The following is a 21,436-nucleotide window of genomic DNA, read 5'->3' as shown; positions in this document are numbered from 1 at the left end:
AGTCCTAAAGTATGAGGCTTGAGAGAGCCGGGCTACTCTGGTTAGTGACCAACTGGTGTGTCAAAGCAAACAGAAAAACTTCTGGACTTTAGGGTAGAACACCAGTTTTTGGCACCATTGGAAACAAGGCATGAGTTCGGTGCAAGCCATCCTGAGAACACAATTCCTACCATGAAGCATTGTGGTGGCAGCATCACGCTACAAGGACGCTTCTCTGAATCAGGGCTTGGAATGCCAAAGCAAGGGGCTGGAAAGCCAAATAATTTTATTTATTGTATTAGTAATTGTAAGTGTTTTCCCCCCCACTTTTTTGTTGATCAGTGGCAAAAACAAATTAATGTTTCATTGCATGTTAAATATAAAAAGGATAAATTAATATATGAATATTAATTTAGTTTATGGTGCAGTAGATAGCCTTTCGATAAAAGTGTTGGGACAGTAATTGAACAGCTGCTGGTTTAAATCTCTGAGCTGACAAGGTAAAACGTGTTGTTGTACATCTGAACAAGTACGTCGCTCAAGGTGTCTGCTAAATAATTGAAATGTTAATATTTATTGACAGAAAAATGTAATGCTAGTAAGCTATAGAAAAGTAGAAACATCAACAGGTTTTCTTTTACAAATATATAAAATGTATTGACCATCCATCTTTATTCATTTACCAACAGAGAATGACAAAGTGCACAAAGCATTATAAAAACAACAACATATAAATCAAAACAAGATGACTTTAGTATCAAAACAACAATACAAAAAAGATTAAACAATACTTATGTGGTACATGTCATGATTCCATCATGCAACAACAAACCAGAGCAGGCAGCCTGTGCCTTTCACCTCCCTGTACCATTACAATAGACAAATCCTATAGCATTCCTCAATTTGGCCTCCATATTTGTGCGGTACCTCTGTATAAACCTATACAAAATGCTAGCCCTGTATGAAGAACAAGGTGTGCCTATAAGTACTCACTTTTGAAAACAGTCTGAACAGAATTTAGAACATTTTATATTAAATATAGGATTGTGCAAATAAATGTACATTTTCTGTACGCACAATTATTTATCCAGATACTGTGCAAATCCATCTTTTCAAATGTAGCCCTATTCCACATCTAAATTACTTAAATCTGTTTCCTTCTATTGCAATATCTTGCACTTTACACATTGCAGACACAGCAGTAAATAAAGCAGACATAAATTCTTCAGATGAAGCAATACTGCTCTAGCGAAACTACATTTGTAAAGGGAGAATATATTACAGTACAGCACTGCATGTCTCTATACAGTGCGGACATACCGGATGTCTGAGTTTTTAAGAACAAACAAAAGGGGTAAAGTAAAAAGAAATCTGTGTAAATCTGCATCAGCACAACACATAAACAGAAAATATCACACTGTAATTATTTTAACTCCTGTTGCCTATGTTCAGCCTATGGAGATTTTCCCAAGATGCTTCACAGGCTATATTCCCAGGCTAGGAGGCACGATATACTGGTAGGATAGGGGCTTGGAATCAGTCCGCTGAGAGCTTGCCCACAACATTGCTATGCTGAATAGCCATAACAATGTACACTGTGTCTGACATTGACACAGATGTGTGCATTGGCATGATAACAAGGTCTTCATGGGGTCAGGGGTCATGAAAGGGGAGATCCAATGGATATGTGTCTCACTTTTCCTTAGTGACATCCCAGCCAGTCCTTTGTAATCTCACCCAGTTTGACAATCTTCAGGCTGCTGTCATCCAGTTTGAAGTAGTGAGCACCTTTGAAGAAGTAGGTGTAATCTGAAAAGGAGACAAATGATCAAATATATCGGCTACACCTAATTTCACCACAAGGTCTTTCACACTGAAGGGAAACATTATAGCTAGTGCAGAACCTTCCCCTAGAAGTGCATTTCTTTGTAACAATATAGTCTCAGTTAGAGGAGGAGGAGTAATGTCACAGGCCTCCTCAGTAAAAACGTCCAATCAGGAATCAGTAGTGGACGAGCCAGGCGAATTAGCAAGAAAACAGTGGCACCTCTGTAAAGCAGCACAGTCTTGCTCTATCAAACAGTGTTTCCTTAGTAGGGAAATGCAGTGTGATGTACAGTATCTCACATAAGTGAGTACACCCCTCACATTTTTGCTAATATTTGTTTATATCATTTCATGTGACAACACTGAAGAAATGACACTTGGCTACAATGGAAAGTAGTGAGTGTACAGCTTGTATAGCTGTGTAAATTTGCTGTCCCCTCAAAATAACTCAACACACAGCCATTAATGTCTAAACCGCTGGCAACAAAAGTGAGCACACCCCTAAGTGAAAATGTCCAAATTGGGCCCAATTAGCAATTTTCTCACCCCGGTGTCATGTGACTTGTTATTGTTACAAGGTCTCAGGTGTGAAATGGGGAGCAGGTGTGTTAAATTTGGTGTTATCGCTCTCACACTCCCTCATACTGGTCACTAGAAGTTCAACGTGGCACCTCATGGCAAAGAACTCTCTGAGGATCTGAAAAAAAAGAATTGTTGCTTTACATAAAGATGGCCTAGGCTATAAGAAGATTGCCAAGATCCTGAAACTGAGCTGCAGCTCGGGAAATAGACGTATGAGTGCTGCCAGCATTGCTGCAGAGGTTGAAGGGGTGGGGGGTCAGCCTGTAAGTGCTCAGACCATATGCCACACGCTGCATCAAATTGGTCTGCATGGATGTCGTCTCAGAAGGAAGCCTCTTCTAAAGATGATGCACAAGAAAGCCCGCAAACAGTTTGCTGAAGAACATTACTGGAACCATGTCCTGTGGTCTGATGAGACCAAGATTAACTTATTTGGTTCAGATTGTGTCAAGTGTGTGTGGCGGCAACCAGGTGAGGAGTACAAAGACAAGTGTGTCTTTCCAACAGTCAAGCATGGTGGTGGGAGTGTCATGGTCTGGGGCTGCATGAGTACTGCCGGCACTGGGGAGCTACTGTTCATTGAGGGAACCATGAATGCCAACATGTACTCTGACATACTGAAGCAGAGCATGATCCCCTCCCTTCGAAGAGTGACCACTGCCTTGCTAAAGACGCTGAGGGTAAAGGTGATGGACTAGCCAAGCATGTCCCCAGACCTAAACCCTATTGAGCATCTGTGGGGCAACCTCAACCGGAAAGTGGAGAAGCGCAAGGTCTCTAACATCCACCAGCTCCGTGATGTCGTCATGGAGGAGTGGAAGAGGACTCCAGAGGCAACCTGTGAAGCTCTGGTGAACTCCATGCCCAAGAGGATTAAGGCAGTGCTGGAAAATAATGGTGGCCACACAAAATATTGACACTGGGCCCAATTTGGACAATTTCACTTAGGTGTACTCACTTTTGTTGCCAGTGGTTTAGACATTAATGGCTGTGTGTTGAGTTATTTTGATGGGACAGCAAATTTACACTGTTATACAAGCTGTATACTCACTTTCCATTTTAGCCAAGTGTCATTTCTTCAGTGTTGTCACATGAAAACATATAATCAAATATTAGCAAAAATGTGAGGGGTGTACTCACCTCTGTGAGATACTGTATATGTTTAAACTGCGGCACAAGTGAGGACCACCTCCTGTGCTTAAGTCTTCCCTGCTCTCTCCTCACGACCGCCTTCCTCTCCTCTCCCTCCGTTCTCCCTCTCCTATCCTTCTCCTCTCCCTCTAATCCTCATCCTGCCTCTCCTTATGTTACCCATGTTCACTCTCTCCTTCTCCTGTCTATCATTCTCCTGCCTCTCCTACAATTGCTCTATTATTGGTTTGTCCCCGGAGAGGTGCCCTGAGTAGAGGGGTGGGATAGCAGGGTTATGCTATTGTATATACTGTACCTGAGCTGGTGTTAAGTGTCAGTTTAATGACCTGGCTGGGTTGTCTTGGGTTCTAACTGGCAGGAATATCAAACTGTAGCCAGTGCTGCCATTACAGCTCAGAAAGAGGTGGTCCCTCCATGCTCAGCAAAATGTTACTCCCCTGTCTCATATCCAATACGTATCCCTCAACCCTCTTTCCCTCCATCCCTCTCGCTCCACGGTCTACTCTTGCTCCATCTGTCCCCAATAAAGACACATTTCCACTCCAAATGATAAACAGTATATATTTATTATACTGTATTTTGCTTACCAATGCCGTTCAGACTAAAGGCAGAGTCGATGTCATCTGGAATTCCGTTCCAGGAATCAGCGATGAGCTTTGGGAAGCCAGTGTCCATCTTCTTCTTCTCTTCATTGTACCTGAATGGAACATGAGGACATAGAAGCCATGATTTAAAATTTAAAAAGAGTAGAGTGGGCCATTTTGTTTGATAAATCACATCAACCTGAGTTTAGTTATGAGAGATTTAGCAACTGTTTGTATACAGTACAACAGAACACAAACAGCAACAGTGGCATCTGGAATGAAATGTGCTTGATACCATTCAACTAAATCCATTCCTGACATTTTTATTAGCAGTCTACTCCAACAATGTCCAACACTGTCATCAATCTATAATCTAGGTGACAGACAGACTGTTCTAACAGCCTAGTGGATGCTAAGAAACCTTATTAGTGCCAGACATGCCTCAGCATAAATGCACTCCAGTAACACACAGTGACAGAAGATTTTGAATTACAGTGAAGGGATTCAAATTGCATGGTTTTGTCATCATTACGAGTCTGGGTGGACCAGTAGGTGTTGTGTTGTGGTGACTCACCTCCAGAACTTGTCTCCAGCAAACAGGTATGTCTTCTTGCTCTTTCCAAAGGAGAAAGCTGCATCAATCTTCTTCAGGTCTGTTGGCAGGCCCATGGAAGAGATTCTCTTGGGGTAGCCTTTTTCTATCTGGTCGGCATTGAAGATCCACATCTCATTACCTGTTGGGACAATGATCATAGGAGTTGACAGGACAGCAGAAACAGATCTGGGATCAGGCAAACATATCCATAGGAAAGACTGGATAAATGATTTAGAATATGTTAGTCAAAGCTTTAGTAATTAAGTGCAGGATGAAAACCACAAATTGGCAGAGCATGCATCTTAAAGAAGCTATGTTTTGTAAGAGTTAATTTTCCTGTCTTATAGGAACTTCAGATCTTCTGAAGGAGAATGTTTTTCTTCTACTCAGCCATTAAAACCACATCACAGCTACGTACACCAAGTGTAAGTGACAAAAAAAAATCTCAAAGATGATTATATCAACTTGTGATTGTTAGGGTGTTGCCATGTCAGTGCATTTAATCCTCAGTGCAATAGCAACTTTGATAAAGGCATACATGTATGTCCAAACGTCTTAGTCCAATGTTGTTTATTTCTGTCAATACCTCCATCATTAAGTACAGTGGAAAAGATGATTTTCATTGGTAAAAATCTGAACATTTTCCATTTCAATTTTGAAAGCAAATTGTATAGAGACAATTCCTTGAAAATACATTATCAATACATTTTCCACTTCTCAAATAGAGTTTACAGTCTTGGTCAAAAGTATTGGCACCCTTGCACTTCATTCAAATAATGGACAATTTCTTCTAGAAAACATAAACTGGCACGCAGTTAAACAAAAGAAAGTATTTGAATATTTTACTTAATCTTAGCTTATTTGACAAAGATCCCAAAATTTTAGGATAATATTAATGGCACCATCTAGTAGTAAACTCCTACTCTGTAATTGGAACTCAACCATGGTGAGCTGCAGGTGCCTGCAATATGAAAATAACTCAATCAGTTTGAGCAGAGAAAAGCACTCATTCTCCTGTTTCTCGTCACTTTGCGTTTCACCATAAGCATGGGAAAAATAAAGCAAACCAGAATATTGTCTCAGGAGGTCCGACACAAGATAGTAGCCAAGCATGGACAATTGTCTCTCCACAGACCTTGATCTTGCTGTTTCCAGCATACATAGTGTTAAGAAGAAGAAGCCAATGCCACCCTAACCAACCTCTCTGGATGTAGTCACAAGAGAAAAATTGATGGAAGATCACAGCAAAGGATTGTTTGTATGGGGGAGAAAGTGCCTTGCTCAAACGCCACATATTCAAGTGGACCTTGAGATACAAGGTTCGGTAATGTTACTCCCACCATCCGTAAACAAATCAGTGAAAGGAGATTGTATGGTAGGAGACCCATTACTGAGAAAGAGAACTGAAAAAGCCAGACTGCAATTTGCTATGTGACTGACATCATGAAACCAGGACAATACCAACACATTTTGGAGCGCAATGCGTAGAAAGAAATTTGTGTCTCTGTCAAAGGTAATCGATTTTCCAGCAGGAAAATTTACCAAAACACATTTCAAAAAGCACCCAGAAAGGCTTAAAGATAAACTCTGAACTGTCCTGAAGTGGCCAGCATTGAGTCAGGACCTGTGGGGGGCAATCTGAAAACAGCAGAAGGTACCCTTCAAATCTGGGAGTCACGTCTCTGTCGTGTATTTACCGAGGGTACATAACTGCAGAGGGCACCGTATATACTCTTCCATTTATACAGTACCTGCAAAGAATACAGTCCTCTCCTCCAGGGGGTTCTCATAGGCGGCATCGATGGTGGCGGGGAGCTCCGGCCAGTAGGTAGCAACCAGCATGGGACCTGAGGGCTTGCCCCGAAAGTTGGTTGACCTGAATATAAACCTGAGAAAGAGGGGAGAGCGAAGGATCTCCTGGGTTATTTCTGAGCGAACAGAGGAAGCATGAGGAAAGAGACAGGGAGAGGGACAGTAGGAGGATGGAAAGAGAGAAGGTAGATATAAAGGGGAGAGGAAAAGCTGAGTGGAAAGAAGGGGAAGGCGAGAGGGGCAGTATTGAGTCAAGACTTTCAGCGGCCCAGGCAGTGGAGAATGGCCTAATTCATGAGCATCTGGTTCTCGTTAGGAGTGGGGTTGTCGACGCAAGCGGAACAAGATCCAATTTGAACTGACTTCCAACAGGCATGAGCAACAACAGCAGGACCAGCAATGCCCAAGGTCTTTTCCATTGACCTATTTCTCAAAAAGCCAAATGTTTTTAAGATAACGCTTGGCGATTAACCACTTTGAAAATGAGAACTGACAATGTCCAGTCTAACATAACAAGAAACAGTGCTAGTCTTAAGATCATCAGAGGAATCAATCCATTCTATGCTCTGTAATGTAAAACAAGCTCTGCTGACCCAAAAGGACACTACGGGAGAAGCGTTGGTCGTCACATGTGAGCTTGCTGTTAATAATCATGTGTGTCACAGCGAAGATTTCCCGTGCTTTTGTGGCCTTTGTTATGGATGCATTTGGATTCAACTTCCAACAGCCATTGTACTCATCCCATTGTTTGGGCCATATCTGCTGTCTGTCAACACTGTAGGCCCAAGCAGGGCCACAGCAGACACTTGGCTAAGGTTTGGTGCAGGGGATGTGCAATGGATTGAGAACCATATAATCTTCTGATAAAAACACATTCTAAGCTGGATCTACCGTTGTCCGTGACCTTTATACATTTCACAATCTTTCCGTTTCCTTGCCACTGTGTAAAAATAATAAAATATGCTGCGAGCAAAGCCAAAGGAATGCACACACACAGCAATCGAGTTAGCTTTCTAAGCACTCCTCTAAGTCTGAAGAGACAACTCCAGCAGTCTTGCTCCTAATCTTTGCTTACTCTCCCCCAGCCTCTCCCTGCTTGCCTCTCTTTCAGTCTCTCTTCCCCATCTATCCTCATTCACCCTGATAGCTAAACCATCTGCTGACCTAGAGCAAGCTGTGAATGACTGGGGACCATAGTCATCCCTCCACTGAAACCCGAGAAACAGCTAAACTGGCCTGTTGAGGAACAATATCAAGCAGCTATGTGTTTGCTATTGTATGTCCTCCATAACTCGCTCCAGATGGCACCCACTTGAACATAAAAAGATAGCCTCTTCATTTGTCATCATTTGTAGCACAGCCATGATGTTATGCTCTCTATTGTGGAATAGTCTTAGTGACTCTAGTCTAGTATTAGTCTGTCCTGAATGGTGTATTTTCTATCCTATTATCTGGTATCCTGGCGTCCTCAGGCATTCTAGTTCTCCTGTTTTTCTGTCTCTGGCACATTTAACCCAGCAGGACTTAAGTCAGTGGCAGTCTGCCCATTAGGGCGTTAACAGCTGTACCCCATTTGTGATTATAAAAGTAAATGTAAATGAATTTTTAAACAAAATTGATTTATAAATGCTGCAATTTACCACACTCATACGTGGGTGGTAAATGTGTTTACATTTTACGGTTTGAAAATTATATTTTAAAAAAATTCTGCTAACTGCTACTTTGTCAAGGGGCCGGCTGCAACAGTTAAACAAGCAGCAGCATCAGATTTCAAATTACTGAGTGCATCACACAGAGCACCTTAAACATAATCAACCTACGTATGGTCCAAGACCAGCCTTTCTAAATACTCTCCTGTGAAAAGTCAACTGACATTTACTCAAACAGCATCTTCTATAATCACTGTGAGTATTACCATTTTGGGCTGGAAATCTGTAGACACACTAAGTGACTAATGTAAAGTGCTAATGTTAAACGGCCATTTACAGCAGAAACTTGATAAATAAAATAAAATAAATGAACACTGTTAAAAGAAATAAACACAGGGGTAGTAACATTCTCTCTAGTCTAGCCATCAAGAAAACATTGTCCAAAGTAAAATGTTGTTTCATTGGCTGTCCTTCTGCCTTGTTAACCAAACACTAGATAGTATTTTACAGTAGTTTATTGCCCACAGAACTGCCATCAGCCTACTGCATGTCCTGGCTCATTGGCCAAGTGTGGATTCTAGTTGAGACTCTGAACTAAAGACAGTTTTACCGAGAGCCATGCAGGCTCAATGGCTGCAGTCTTTTTTCTGACCAAAAAAGCATACTGGTCGTGTTTTCTTTGGACAGCATTCCAACACAGCCATGACGGATATATATACACTAAAGCTCCATTAAAAACTCTTAGGGCAAAAATGAGAAGAAAGAAAGGTCAACTTATGAGAAGAAACATAGAACGGTGCGATGTCTGACACAATTTTGTAACTTGGATTGCCTGCAAGAGCTTATTGTTTGGGTTGAAACTGTTCATGAAGGAATTTGTCCGAGGCAGAATCCAGCTGTTGTGGTAAAATACTTTTGAGTCATGCAGAGTTGACACAAAACAAAACACAACACTCTCCGCACAGATAATGTAGAATTGAGAGACATGTACAACTGTAAAGTTGAGTGTGAGGTCTGCACTGTTCTAATTACTCTAACCACAGTTTAACATTAGGTCAATAAGTTACAATTTGTGTTTTTTGTGGACATATCTGTGGTAAAATGTAATAAAAACAAACAAAAAAAAGACGCTAACAAATCAAGATCAGATCAGAAGTAATAGAATCTCCAGCAATTCAATCACCTGTCCTTGAAGAAGAAGGTTTCTCCTCTGATCTGGGCCACAGCATCAAACACCACAGGTTGGTTACAGATATCCATGGGAGTGACTGGGCCCTGGGTGGGAGACAATGGCTTGTCTGTAGAACCACCTGAGGAGGAGAGGCTACGTGGTGAGCATTTAGTAGACAACAACCTTCAAGAACAACACATATATTTAATATCTGCTGGAAATACAGGTCAAATTACACTTCATTTGACCTATAGGCACCTACACAAGTATGTCAAAATACATTCTTAGCCTATGCATTTGCAGATATATGAAATCTATTATTTTGTGTCTGTGCATATACTGTATTATAGCTAATTCATTTATTTGTATTAGCAGTAGTTCATATTAATTGTATACCTATTAGTAGATGCAATTTCCAAAAACTGTCAATGCTATTATTATCATTTGATTGTTATCAGTAGATAGTAGTCCCTTTTCTTGTTACTAATTAAAAGTATTGTTTGTTTCTCTTCACTTGGACATTCTTGAAAACGAGAAGGTGCATCTCAAGAAAGTTCAACCAGCAAAATGAATAAAAATGTATATGCATTTGGAGTTCATAAGCTTTTCAACTTACCATAGAGCTCCTGGATGCCCTTGATATCGTCGTTGGACAGTCTGAAGTTCTTGGTGAAAGTATAGATTGGGGCCATCAGGGCCCCAGGGTCCTGGGAATGCTCCAACCCCAGGGCATGGCCAAACTCATGGGCAGCAACCAGGAACAAACTGTAGCCTGGAAAAAGCACAAATATGAGACTAATATCAACCCACAGACAAACGTAATAGGAAAACAGATGGTCATTTTCCCTTTAATCGGCGCACAGTGTGACTCAACGCATGAATGAATCCAACATTTTAAATATGAATAGAGGATCATGGTTATTTTACAGCCATGCTGCGAGAGCCCCACTTACAAAGACACATTGTCAAAGGTCCAGGGTTCCAACATACCTTGATCAGGACAAAAGCCCCACTTGCGGTCATCATCGTAGCTCTTGGTTGTGGCACACCACATCTTACCATCACTACGTCCAGATGCTGTGCAACCATCATAAGTGTCCCCCAAAAACGTGAAGGGGAACACACAGGGGGAACCCTCAGAATTTCCTCCTACTGTGGACATTGCTGCACAGACAAACAAATCACAAGATTCAGAACCCAATGAACTAGTGCTTGGGGAAGAATGACAGAACGCTTGTATAGATCCTCTACATTTAAACAAGTTTCTTAAAATAGTTCAGCCAGAATAGGAAATGTTGGCACATTTTTCATTACATAAATAAGGTATGAGATTTTCAAGTAATTAAAAATGTTGGGGGGCTTTTTACATTTTAAATACAATACAAGTTCATATTTCTTGCTTTGCGGAAAGAGTTTGGCAAGAACTTGATGAAGACACGACATCTGTAGTTACTCCGCCAGTGGTACCCTAAACGTACTCTTCCAGAAGCTGTGCTAGGCCATGTGTATTGCAACGACAGTGACACAAAACTGATTGTATATCTATATTATTTTTCATACAGGCTACAATTCTTATCCATTACTTCTTAAACGCAAGACAAGGCTACAGTGCATGCTTACATTCCCAACAAATTAATACCAGATGAAAAAATTAGCTACTCTCTTTCCCCTTGACTCTCTCCCTGACTCTTTCCCACCCAATCTCTCTCTTTAATTGTCTCTCCCTCTACATCAGCCCTTAAGCTAGCCCCACTGACACAATGGAAAATAACTCTGCCAACAGCCCGTTCTCAAAATAAGTTTAGACTCATTCAGTAACCTAGCTGTTGCAAGAATGGAAAACCCAGGTCTGAAAAATGTTAACATTCTCCTAGACCAATACACGGGATCATCAGGCCATCACACCCCCGGTTGTTTAGGGAATAATAGGGCTGGTACAGCCATTTCCTTCAACTCCCTCCCGCCCACAGCATTTTATACCACAACCAGCCCAGACCCACTGGCAATGAGTTCAATTCCTTCCCGCAAGAACTAGTCCCACACCTGACTGCAGACCAAAGTCACATGTTAGCCCCAGGCATAGCAGCCACACTTGGTGTGCCAGAACAAAGAAAGGATTAGATATCTATAAGTACCCATCCAAACAGTTTATTATGTCTAGTCATCATCTTCCAGTTTTGCTGTCATGCTGGGTGTTTGATCATTTGAATGCATCAGTGGTGGTTGTCGAACTCATACCTCAGCTTGACCTAAGGCTAACCATACCTTAGCTTGACCTAACGCTAACCATACCTTAGCCTGACCTAAGGCTAACCATACCTTAGCCTGACCTAAGGCTAAACATACCTTAGCCTGACCTAAGGCTAACTATATCTTAGCTTGACCTAAGGCTAACTATATCTCAGCTTGACATAAGGCTAACCATGCCTAAGCTTGACCTAAAGCGAACCATGCGTCTCACTTGGAGGATACAAGCAGATTTAATAAGTTGTCATTGGGGGTAATCACAGGACTTAACTTAACAATGCCTTCTAGATTAACACGTTTAAAATGGATGAGCCAGTACAGAAATAAAAGCGGCAGACAAACAGTTACAGTAAATGCATTAATATCATACACAGAATAAAGGATATATCATAATATTATCACATTATTATTAGCAAAATCTGCTCACCCAGACAGATCCAGACACACAGCAAGTTTCAACTGTCTGAGCCATGGCCTAATGCCACACACCCAGACTGGCAATCATCTTGAATCACATACAGTACCTAACTCAAGTTCAGGTTATCCATTCCTAACAATTCCTTGAATCAGCTTTTTCATAAAATAAGCAACATATACATATAAACGAAGCACTGTTTAATAATAACAAATTACACTCACCTAAAGGATTATTATTATTATTATTAGGAACACCATTCTAATACTGTGTTTGACCCCCTTTCGCCTTCAGAACTGCCTTAATTCTGCGTGGCATTGATTCAACAAGGTGCTGAAAGCATTCTTTAGAAATGTTGGCCCATATAGATAGGATAGCATCTTGCAGTTGATGGAGATTTGTGGGATGCACATCTAGGGCACGAAGCTCCCGTTCCACCACATCCCAAAGATGCTCTATTGGGTTGAGATCTGGTGACTGTGGGGGCCATTTCAGTACAGTGAACTCATTGTCATGTTCAAGAAAGCAATTTGAAAGGATTCGAGCTTTGTGACATGGTGCATTATCCTGCTGGAAGTAGCCATCAGAGGATGGGTACATGGTGGTCATAAAGGGATGGACATGGTCAGAAACAATGCTCAGGTAGGCCGTGGCATTTAAACGATGCCCAATTGGCACTAATGGACCTAAAGTGTGCCAAGAAAACATCCCCCACACCATTACACCACCACCAGCAGCCTGCACAGTGGTAACAAGGCATGATGGATCCATGTTCTCATTCTGTTTAAGCCAAATTCTGACTCTACCATCTGAATGTCTCAAGAGAAATCGAGACTCATCAGACCAGGCAACATTCTTCCAGTCTTCAACTGTCCAATTTTGGTGAGCTCGTGCAAATTGTAGCCTCTTTTTCCTATTTGTAGTGGAGATGAGTGGTACCCGGTGGGGTCTTTGCTGTTGTAGCCCATCCGCCTCAAGGTTGTGCGTGTTGTGGCTTCACCAATGCTTTGCTGCATACCTCGGTTGTTACGAATGGTTATTTCAGTCAAAGTTGCTCTTCTATCAGCTTGAATCAGTCGGCACATTCTCTTCTGACCTCTAGCATCAACAAGGCATTTTCGCCCACAGGACTGCCGCATACTGGATGTTTTTCACACCATTCTTTGTAATCCCTAGAAATGGTTGTGTGTGAAAATCCCAGTAACTGAGCAAATTGTGAAATACTCAGACCGGCCCGTCTGGCACCAACAACCATGCCACGCTCAGAATTGCTTAAATCACCTTTCTTTCCCATTCTGACATTCCGTTTGGAGTTCAGGAGATTGTCTTGACCAGGACCACACCCCTAAATGCATTGAAGCAACTGTCATGTGATTGGTTGATTAGATAATTGCATTAATGAGAAATTGAACAGGTGTTCCTAATAATCCTTTAGGTGAGTGAATATCATAATAATAAAGTTTTATAAACACCTAATACCGGAGTTATCAATTACATTATGCTAGGCTATGTGATGCTGGAGATCAATGTCATGGAAGACCAGTAACCTGTAAGCCTTATACATGCACCTACCTGTTTCAGGGCAGAATCCATAGGACTTGTCATTATCATAGTTCTCAGTTGTAGCACACCAGCGATAACCATCGTCGCGCCCTTGAGTGGTGCAACTCTCATACTTGTCCCCCTGGAAGGTGAAGGGAAACTTACAGGGCGCTCCATCCGCATTTCCACCCAGGGTGAACAACACTGTAACACAGGAACACAAGAATGGACTTATCTAAATAGATGTATCGAATAAGATAATTTCAAATTCATAAAAAGACAAAGCAGCCAAAACATTGTCCTAAATATTAAACAAGCAGTTATAACAGTAAACTTTTTATCCTTACATTCTTATTTATTTAAATGTGTCAACATGTTTTAGTTGTTAATGTTTTGGTGCCAATCTAATGAGAGTTGTGGAAGAGTAAATCGGACTGTTTTCTCTTGGATCATTTGGTCTATCCACAAAAAAGAAGTATAACATCAACAGATTACACATCAGGAGCTGACATGTACTTCCTGTGGCCAACTTCAGAAACTATTCACACATTACTTGTACTTAAAGGACTGCTAAATGCAAAGCTTAAACTGTTTAACTTGATGCAGGTATGAAAATGCATCTGGTTGTATCTGCTGCACAATAAATACAGCCATGTTGGTTCATATACTTACATTCATGGGGACAGAAACCGTATTTGCCATCGTCATCAAAGTTGTATGTGGTGGAGCACCAGAGGAATCCATCGTCACGGCCCTGAGAGGTACAGCTGTTGTACTCTGTCCCCATAAACATGAATGGGAACTTACAGAACTCACCATCTGCATTACCAAACTTCACCTTCACCACTGGAGAGGACAGACAGAGAGAAAGAGAGAATTAGTGGAATGCTGATTGTTTCTGGGATTATATCATGCCAGAATTAAATGAATGTCAATGATAAAAATGTATTTAAACTAAAATATTCCAGAGAGATTTTTTTTTTTTTACTGATTCACATAGTCATCCAAAAAAGAAACATGTGGCCCCCAATCACAACTAAGTACATTTTATAAATATATTATTATTAATAAATCATAAAACTTACACACACAAAAAGGACGCTATTGTGTTTGGCTTACCAAGCCTTTATATCACAGCATAAACTCTGAAAACTGTTCACAGACTCTCTAATTTACAAACTCATCCCTTTATCAGGGAGCAGCATCTAACTTACAGCCAATAAGGCGGTTGTCCCTCTCACTGGGTCCCAGTGTTACCTTGTTCCTCTCCCAGGGTCCCAGGGTTACCGTGTCCCTCTCCCAGGGTCGCCTTGTCCCTCTCCCAGGGTTACCTTGTCCCCCTCCCAGGGTCCCAGGGTTACCTTGTCCCTCTCCCAGGGTCCCAGGGTTACCTTGTCCCTCTCCCAGGGTTACCTTGTCCCTCTCCCAGGGTTACCTTGTCCCTCTCCCAGGGTCCCAGGGTTACCTTGTCCCTCTCCCAGGGTCCACTGTTCATCGTCATCAAAGTGGGAGTCTCCCCCGATGCCAGGACCAGGAGCGAAGGCGTGGGCCAGCAGACCATCTTTACCATCAAAGGGGTAGCCATCACCGTGTTCTGTGGAAAATAACACCATACCGTATTGTATTGATAACTTCATAACAGAGATCCTCTTCCCAGGAGGAAAGAGATTGCCATTGAAATGAAAGCATGAATTGATCCAGATATTGATCCAGTCAGGGAAGGGTTGAAATATTTTTTGATATGTCCTTAAAAACATAATTTTAAGTGCACACATCAGGAAGTTGGGTTAAGAAGATTTCAGACCAACCAACAGCTGGTTTTTAGAAGAAATGTGGTTATGGCATGAAACTCAGCCAGCTGTGAAACACTGCCCAAATGAGTATGGGCAACTATTTAAATTGATAAATCTATACAATACTGACAGTAATCTAGAACCTTATACAACTGTATAATGAGGATAAAAAGTAAACAATAAATGTAACTGTATATTGTTGTAACCAAGGCAGTTATATTGTATATCATTACTATATACCATTGAAACCAATGTATTTTTATTAAATATTGTTGATATCATTGTCTCTAAGGCATTTATATTGTATATCGTTTTGTTACATTGTTGTAACAAATGCATTTTTATTCAATATTGTTACCATTTATAGTTGTATCCAATTAATTTCCACTTTCCAATTATTTCTTAACAATTTTCCCAGATAGTAAAGTCCAAGAGAAAACATGTTTTGGAAAGGTTAATTGTATGAGCTGCTTTTGCTACTAGTACTTTTACTGTGGTGACCGGTCTGTGTCGTAATAATTATAGATCATGTTAGGTCAGTATTTGTGTGGAATGCAATTAAAGGTTCGTCTCCACCACATGTCAGTCGGAGACAGTAACTTGTATATGTCTGCTCTGCTACACAAACACTGTGAGACACAGGGGATTACTAATGCCAGACAAAGTGCAATAAGTCATACATAGGCCTACAGTACTATGATTACCAGCACTATGCAAAAGATAATCTAATAGCCTGCTGGGGACTAGATAGCCAGCTAGCTTTCCAGTAGATACTTTGGAAAATACTATGATGTGTAGTTTTCCCGAGAAATGATACATAATGTAACTGAACAAAATAGTAATGTGTATGATGGGGACCTGGCCGATAATTCATAGGTTTCCGTCACATGGTTGCTCAGACAGCCTGGTAGGCGACAATGTTTTACAACATTGCAGCTAACACTGGCAATTCTATGGAGCTACTGCACAAGCCGGTCACATTTTTTACTTTTACAGAACATGAGCATACATATCACCTTACAAAACATCATAAACAAGGGTATACAAACAAACTGCAAGCACCCGCTGCGTTATTTACATAATTAAAAACAGCGATATCCCTGACGGAGCTTTTGGGGATGTGTACATATACCTTGTGTAGAATACATCCCCTTACACTGCTACCTAAATGAAAGCATAAAAACTGAATTTTGTGACAAATGCACCGGTAATAATATATTTTTTTCCCGATGTCAGGTACACCATTCCTCTTGTTTAATTGACCCCCATTGACAGCCTAGGGAGCTATGGAGAAGGTTTGATTTGTGCGATTTTCTCCTAACTTTGTTATTAATTAAGCTAACACAAGAGATGTTTTGCTGGCCTCACTAACGTCAGTTAGGCCATTGGAGTTGGTTGCATCGATGCAGACGAAAACAGAACGCCAAGCGGGCGTTCCCATATGCCGCGATGTCACGTGAAAACTATCAATAGGGGGTTGTCTTTTTAGCTGTCGTTAACCAACTAGCTGAAAATACAATTTCCACAGACATTTAAGACACGCTTTTCGCTAACACGCTAGCTAACGTTTTTTTAAGTCACCAATAATGAAAAAAACACTTACAACTTCACCAAATGATAACACTGTAAAAATAAATATATTTCAAAACTGCTGTCGGATATGACAAATGTAGGGGGTTCTATGCTACAGTATCCAGCAGATTATGAACGTAAAACCGTTAAGTAATACAGTACCATTGCGGCCAAAGTTGATCATGATGTCAGCTTCTCCGTCCATGAGGCGAGTAAATTTGAGCGGGGTGACGTCACTCCACACTTTGAAGGCCCTGAAAAAGGCGTCATCAATAGTCCCCTCGTCCAGGTCAGGAGAGTGACCTAGGATCCTGAGCAGAGAAAAATGAGCGGTTAACTCAATGAACAATAACCCCTGGCTAAACGATGAATACACAATGTAATTTTACTAGTGATTGCACAGGCATGCTCCAATGAAAACATTTCCCTAGGTCAAATTGCTAAATACAAATCTTGTGCATCCCACTGATTTCTATGACCAGCAATAAAGCTGAGAACCTGAAATCCCCTTCTGGACTCACATTCAGTCCAGCTTATGACTCATGTGGTTAGAATGCGTAATGAGAGGCCAGCCCCTAACCTCTGCTATGTGAGTCGGTCTAAGCATTCTAAGCTGGAGCAAGTATAAACCATGTGTCTCTTGTTTTTTGCTTAACTTCTTCCAAACTCTTGTATTCTGTTTTCACCATGGCAAACTTGTGGTTACCAGGACACAGAAAGAATAACCTCAAATAAAACCTTTAAAAACACATTGTGCGGGAATACTGAAGATATCAAATTGTGGTTGCTGAGGTATTTATTTGCCAAAATAAACTACTGGGGTTGGAGGAGGGGTGTGCTCTTAGCCATTTCCTTTGCTCAGTAGTCTACAGGGCATTGCACATTTGCACAGCAACACAAGGAGCTATGTAGTGTTCACTCCTATTGCACCAATTCCCCTAAAGACTTTTTAGGGACAAAAAAGTATTGACCCCTGACCTGTAGGTGATGTCGTGTTTCTGCCACATGGGTTTCCTGTGGAAGAAGTTGTATTCTGCAACATCTGGAACGCCACAGCGGGGCTTCTTCATGATCTCCACTGTCTTGGGGTCGATCTCACCTGTCTCTTGCAGTGAGAAGAACTTTTGCATCTTCTTCAGTGTGTCCTTCAGCACCATGAGGTTACATCTGTCTTGTGGGCAGCCGTAAAACTTATTCAGATAGTGCTAACGAAGGGAAGAAAAGGGTATTCAGTGCATAAAATTATAGCCTGTATTCTGATGCCGTCCTTCATTGCCATACCTTTATTCATCCAGACATGACCTATCAGTAATGCATGTACCTTTTTATGCAGTACGTGTTCATAATAAGTATTAAATACTTTACAGGTCTTAAGTCTATACATTATGATTTTATGTTGTACTTTAGAAATCATTTACAATTTTGTGAAAAATCGAAATATATCATTACTCGACAAATAAAGATACTGCAGCAACGTAAAACAAATGAAACTTATTAAAATAATTAACCACATTAACTTCAGTGTTAGATTTATTTGTCTGTAAAAAACACACTTACCAGTGCCACCTCTTTGTCTGTTTTTGGACTACTATCGTCTCCGGGGAATTTGATAATGGGCGATGGGGCTGCAGAGGTTTTCTGGAGAAAAGTGATTAACTGTAGCAACAACACTCCGAGAAAAAGGTGTCGAGGACTCAAAACCGTTTGGATCCCCATCTTTGCCAAGTTGAAAATCGCAGGTCTGTACTTGGGGTCACGATGTTGGTACGCTTCTTGACTGGATATAGTTCTCTTAGACTCTTCTATTACTTTCTTTCCTCCTCAAGCAGGCATTCTGCACCTCAGCTTAGCGAACTCAGTTCTGCTTACACAAGCACTTTTTGATGTTCCTTTCTGCGGAAAGTCCAGGGTACAGTCTGCGCTGCCTACCCAATTTGGGGAGCTTCAATCCTGGAAAAAATGTAACCGGAGACGTAGGTGCGTTCAGGAGGGCTCAACGTTTAGTAACGTTCTGCTATTCATAGGGTATATAATAAACATGCCTCTCCGACCGGTAAAAGAAAGTTTTGCAACTGAATATAGCCTTTGTTCGTGTAGGGGTTACGTGTGCTTTGCCTCCGTCGCATTTGATCTCATGTGTTCCTTTTTTGCATGGAAACCCTTCTTTTTATCTTTTGCTTATACACTAGGTAATGCCAAGGCTCTGTTCAGAGCGTGGTAGGCTTTAGTAACACACCACCTAACTTTTGTAGCCGCCACCTAATCCTTTAATGGCAATACAGGTTTCCCAGACTCTCGTAGTGTCAAGTAATAACCGTTAACCAGAGTTGGGGAGTAACTGATTACAAATAATCCTTCACGTTACCAACTAATCCGTCACGTTACCAACTAAAATATTGTAATCGGATTACAGATACTTTTGAAAAAAGATATGATGACTTTTGGATTACTTCAATTGAAAAATAATATTTGCGCGAAATAATTATGACAAGTTCCATGTTTGATTTTTTTATATAATGTTTTTAAAAAATCGTTATTTGAACCAAAATAATAATCGCGCGCGCCTCAGTTGTTGGGTGTAATCATCATGAGCGCAAAAATGGGCGCGCTTAACCAGATTAGTGACCGATGAAGCGCTAGCCTCATTGGTAAAAACAGAGTGCATCTACGATAATATAAGCCTACCCATATAAAATGTGATTTAGTTATCCACTCGACGCATTTTTCTCAGAACAATGATAGGCCTACGTGGTGTTTATATATTTTTCAAGTTTCAAGGTCTATTTTGTCAAACACACCGAACAACACAGCCAGGAAGAGTTTCGAAGATTCGGCAACTATTTGTTTGATAGCTGTAACATGGCGTTACATTCAAGGTAAAACATTATAAGGAATTGATCACGACATTTGAGGAGAAAATGTGTTGGGAAGCACTTCGCCAAAGGATGATGATTTGCATTTGACGCAGCCACCTCAACTCCGTCCATACAGGTAGGCCATGTGATCCTGCTTTTGCTTTGCATCTCATAAAATTGTGGTTATCACTGGCTGCTGACCGCATTGAATTTAAGCTATGAGTGCAGGTGTACACTCACCTAAAGGATTATTAGAAACACCATGCTAATACTGTATTTGACCCCCTTTCGCCTTCAGAACTGCCTTAATTCTGCGTGGCATTGATTCAACAATCAATGCTGAAAGCATTCTTTAGAAATGTTGGCCCATATTGAGATTTGTGGAATGCACATCCAGGGCACGAAGCTCCCCTTCCACCACATCCCAAATATGCTCTATTGGGTTGAGATCTGGTGACTATGGGGGCCATTTCAGTACAGTGAACTCATTGTCATGTTCAAGAAACCAATTTGAAATGATTCGAGCTTTGTGACATGGTGCATTATCCTGCTGGAAGTAGCCATCAGAGGATGGGTACATGGTGGTCATAAAGGGATGGACATGGTCAGAAACAATGCTCAGGTAGGCCGTGGCATTTAAATGATGCCCAATTGGCACTAAGGGGCCTAAAGTGTGCCAAGAAAACATCCCCCACACCATTACACCACCACCACCAGCCTGCACAGTGGTAACAAGGCATGATGGATCCATGTTCTCATTCTGTTTATGCCTGATTCTGACTCTACCATCTGAATGTCTCAACAGAAATCGAGACTCATCAGACCAGGCAACATTCTTCCAGTCTTCAACTGTCCAATTTTGGTGATTTTTTCCTATTTGTAGTGGAGATGAGTGGTACCCGGTGGGGTCTTCTGCTGTTGTAGCCCATCCGCCTCAAGGTTGTGCATGTTGTGGCTTCACAAATGCTTTGCTGCATACCTCGGTTGTAACGAGTGGTTATTTCAGTCAAAGTTGCTCTTCTATCAGCTTGAATCAGTCGACCCTTTCTCCTCTGACCTCTAGCATCAACAAAGCATTTTCGCCCACAGGACTGCCGCATACTGGATGTTTTTCCCTTTTCACACCATTCTTTGCAAACCCTAGAAATTGTTGTGCGTGAAAATCCTAGTAACTGAGCAGATGTGAAATACTCAGACTGGCCCGTCTGGCGCCAACAACCATGCCACGCTCAGAATTGCTTAAATCACCTTTCTTTTCCATTCTGACATTCAGTTTGGAGTTCAGGAGATTGTCTTGACCAGGACCACACCCCTAAATGCATTGAAGCAACTGCCATGTGATTGGTTGATTAGATAATTGCATTAATGAGAAATTGAACAGGTGTTCCTAACAATCCTTTAGGTGAATGTATAATCACCGTTTGTTTCTTTGAAAATCCATCGCTGATGGCCCTAATCATCACAGGTTATGTTTACGTGGGTAAAATATATTTGTGGGCGGGTGTTCACGATGGCAATGTGCATTTGTGTGCCTGGGGCTTTTGCTACGTTTTGACAGTTTTTGTGTTTGTGGAGCAAAACTTCGGACTACTGCAGATTTAGTGAATGCAAATGTACACAAATTCAATTTTTAGCCAGTTATGTAAACTCTAACATTGATT

General features: G+C 41.2%; 1 protein-coding gene across 1 annotated transcript; it reads right to left on the bottom strand.

Annotated features, from left to right (window-relative positions):
* Positions 1–627: 627 nt before the first annotated feature.
* mmp2 (matrix metallopeptidase 2) lies at positions 628–18,865 on the bottom strand. The gene is made up of 13 exons (XM_010892676.4): positions 18,478–18,865; positions 17,899–18,125; positions 17,083–17,231; positions 15,021–15,149; positions 14,228–14,401; positions 13,586–13,759; positions 10,342–10,515; positions 9,968–10,123; positions 9,364–9,490; positions 6,471–6,607; positions 4,699–4,858; positions 4,128–4,237; positions 628–1,788 (listed from the first exon to the last, which is right to left on the bottom strand). The coding sequence occupies exons 1-13, from the start codon at positions 18,634–18,636 to the stop codon at positions 1,682–1,684; spliced, it is 1,983 nt and encodes a 660-aa protein (XP_010890978.1). The 5' UTR covers positions 18,637–18,865; the 3' UTR covers positions 628–1,681.
* Positions 18,866–21,436: the final 2,571 nt, after the last annotated feature.

The sequence above is a fragment of the Esox lucius genome, chromosome 2, assembly GCF_011004845.1.
Source record: "Esox lucius isolate fEsoLuc1 chromosome 2, fEsoLuc1.pri, whole genome shotgun sequence".
NCBI classification, from domain to species: domain Eukaryota; kingdom Metazoa; phylum Chordata; class Actinopteri; order Esociformes; family Esocidae; genus Esox; species Esox lucius.
The sequence above is the reverse complement of the archived record's forward strand: the minus strand, read 5'-3'. Positions and strand labels throughout refer to the sequence as shown.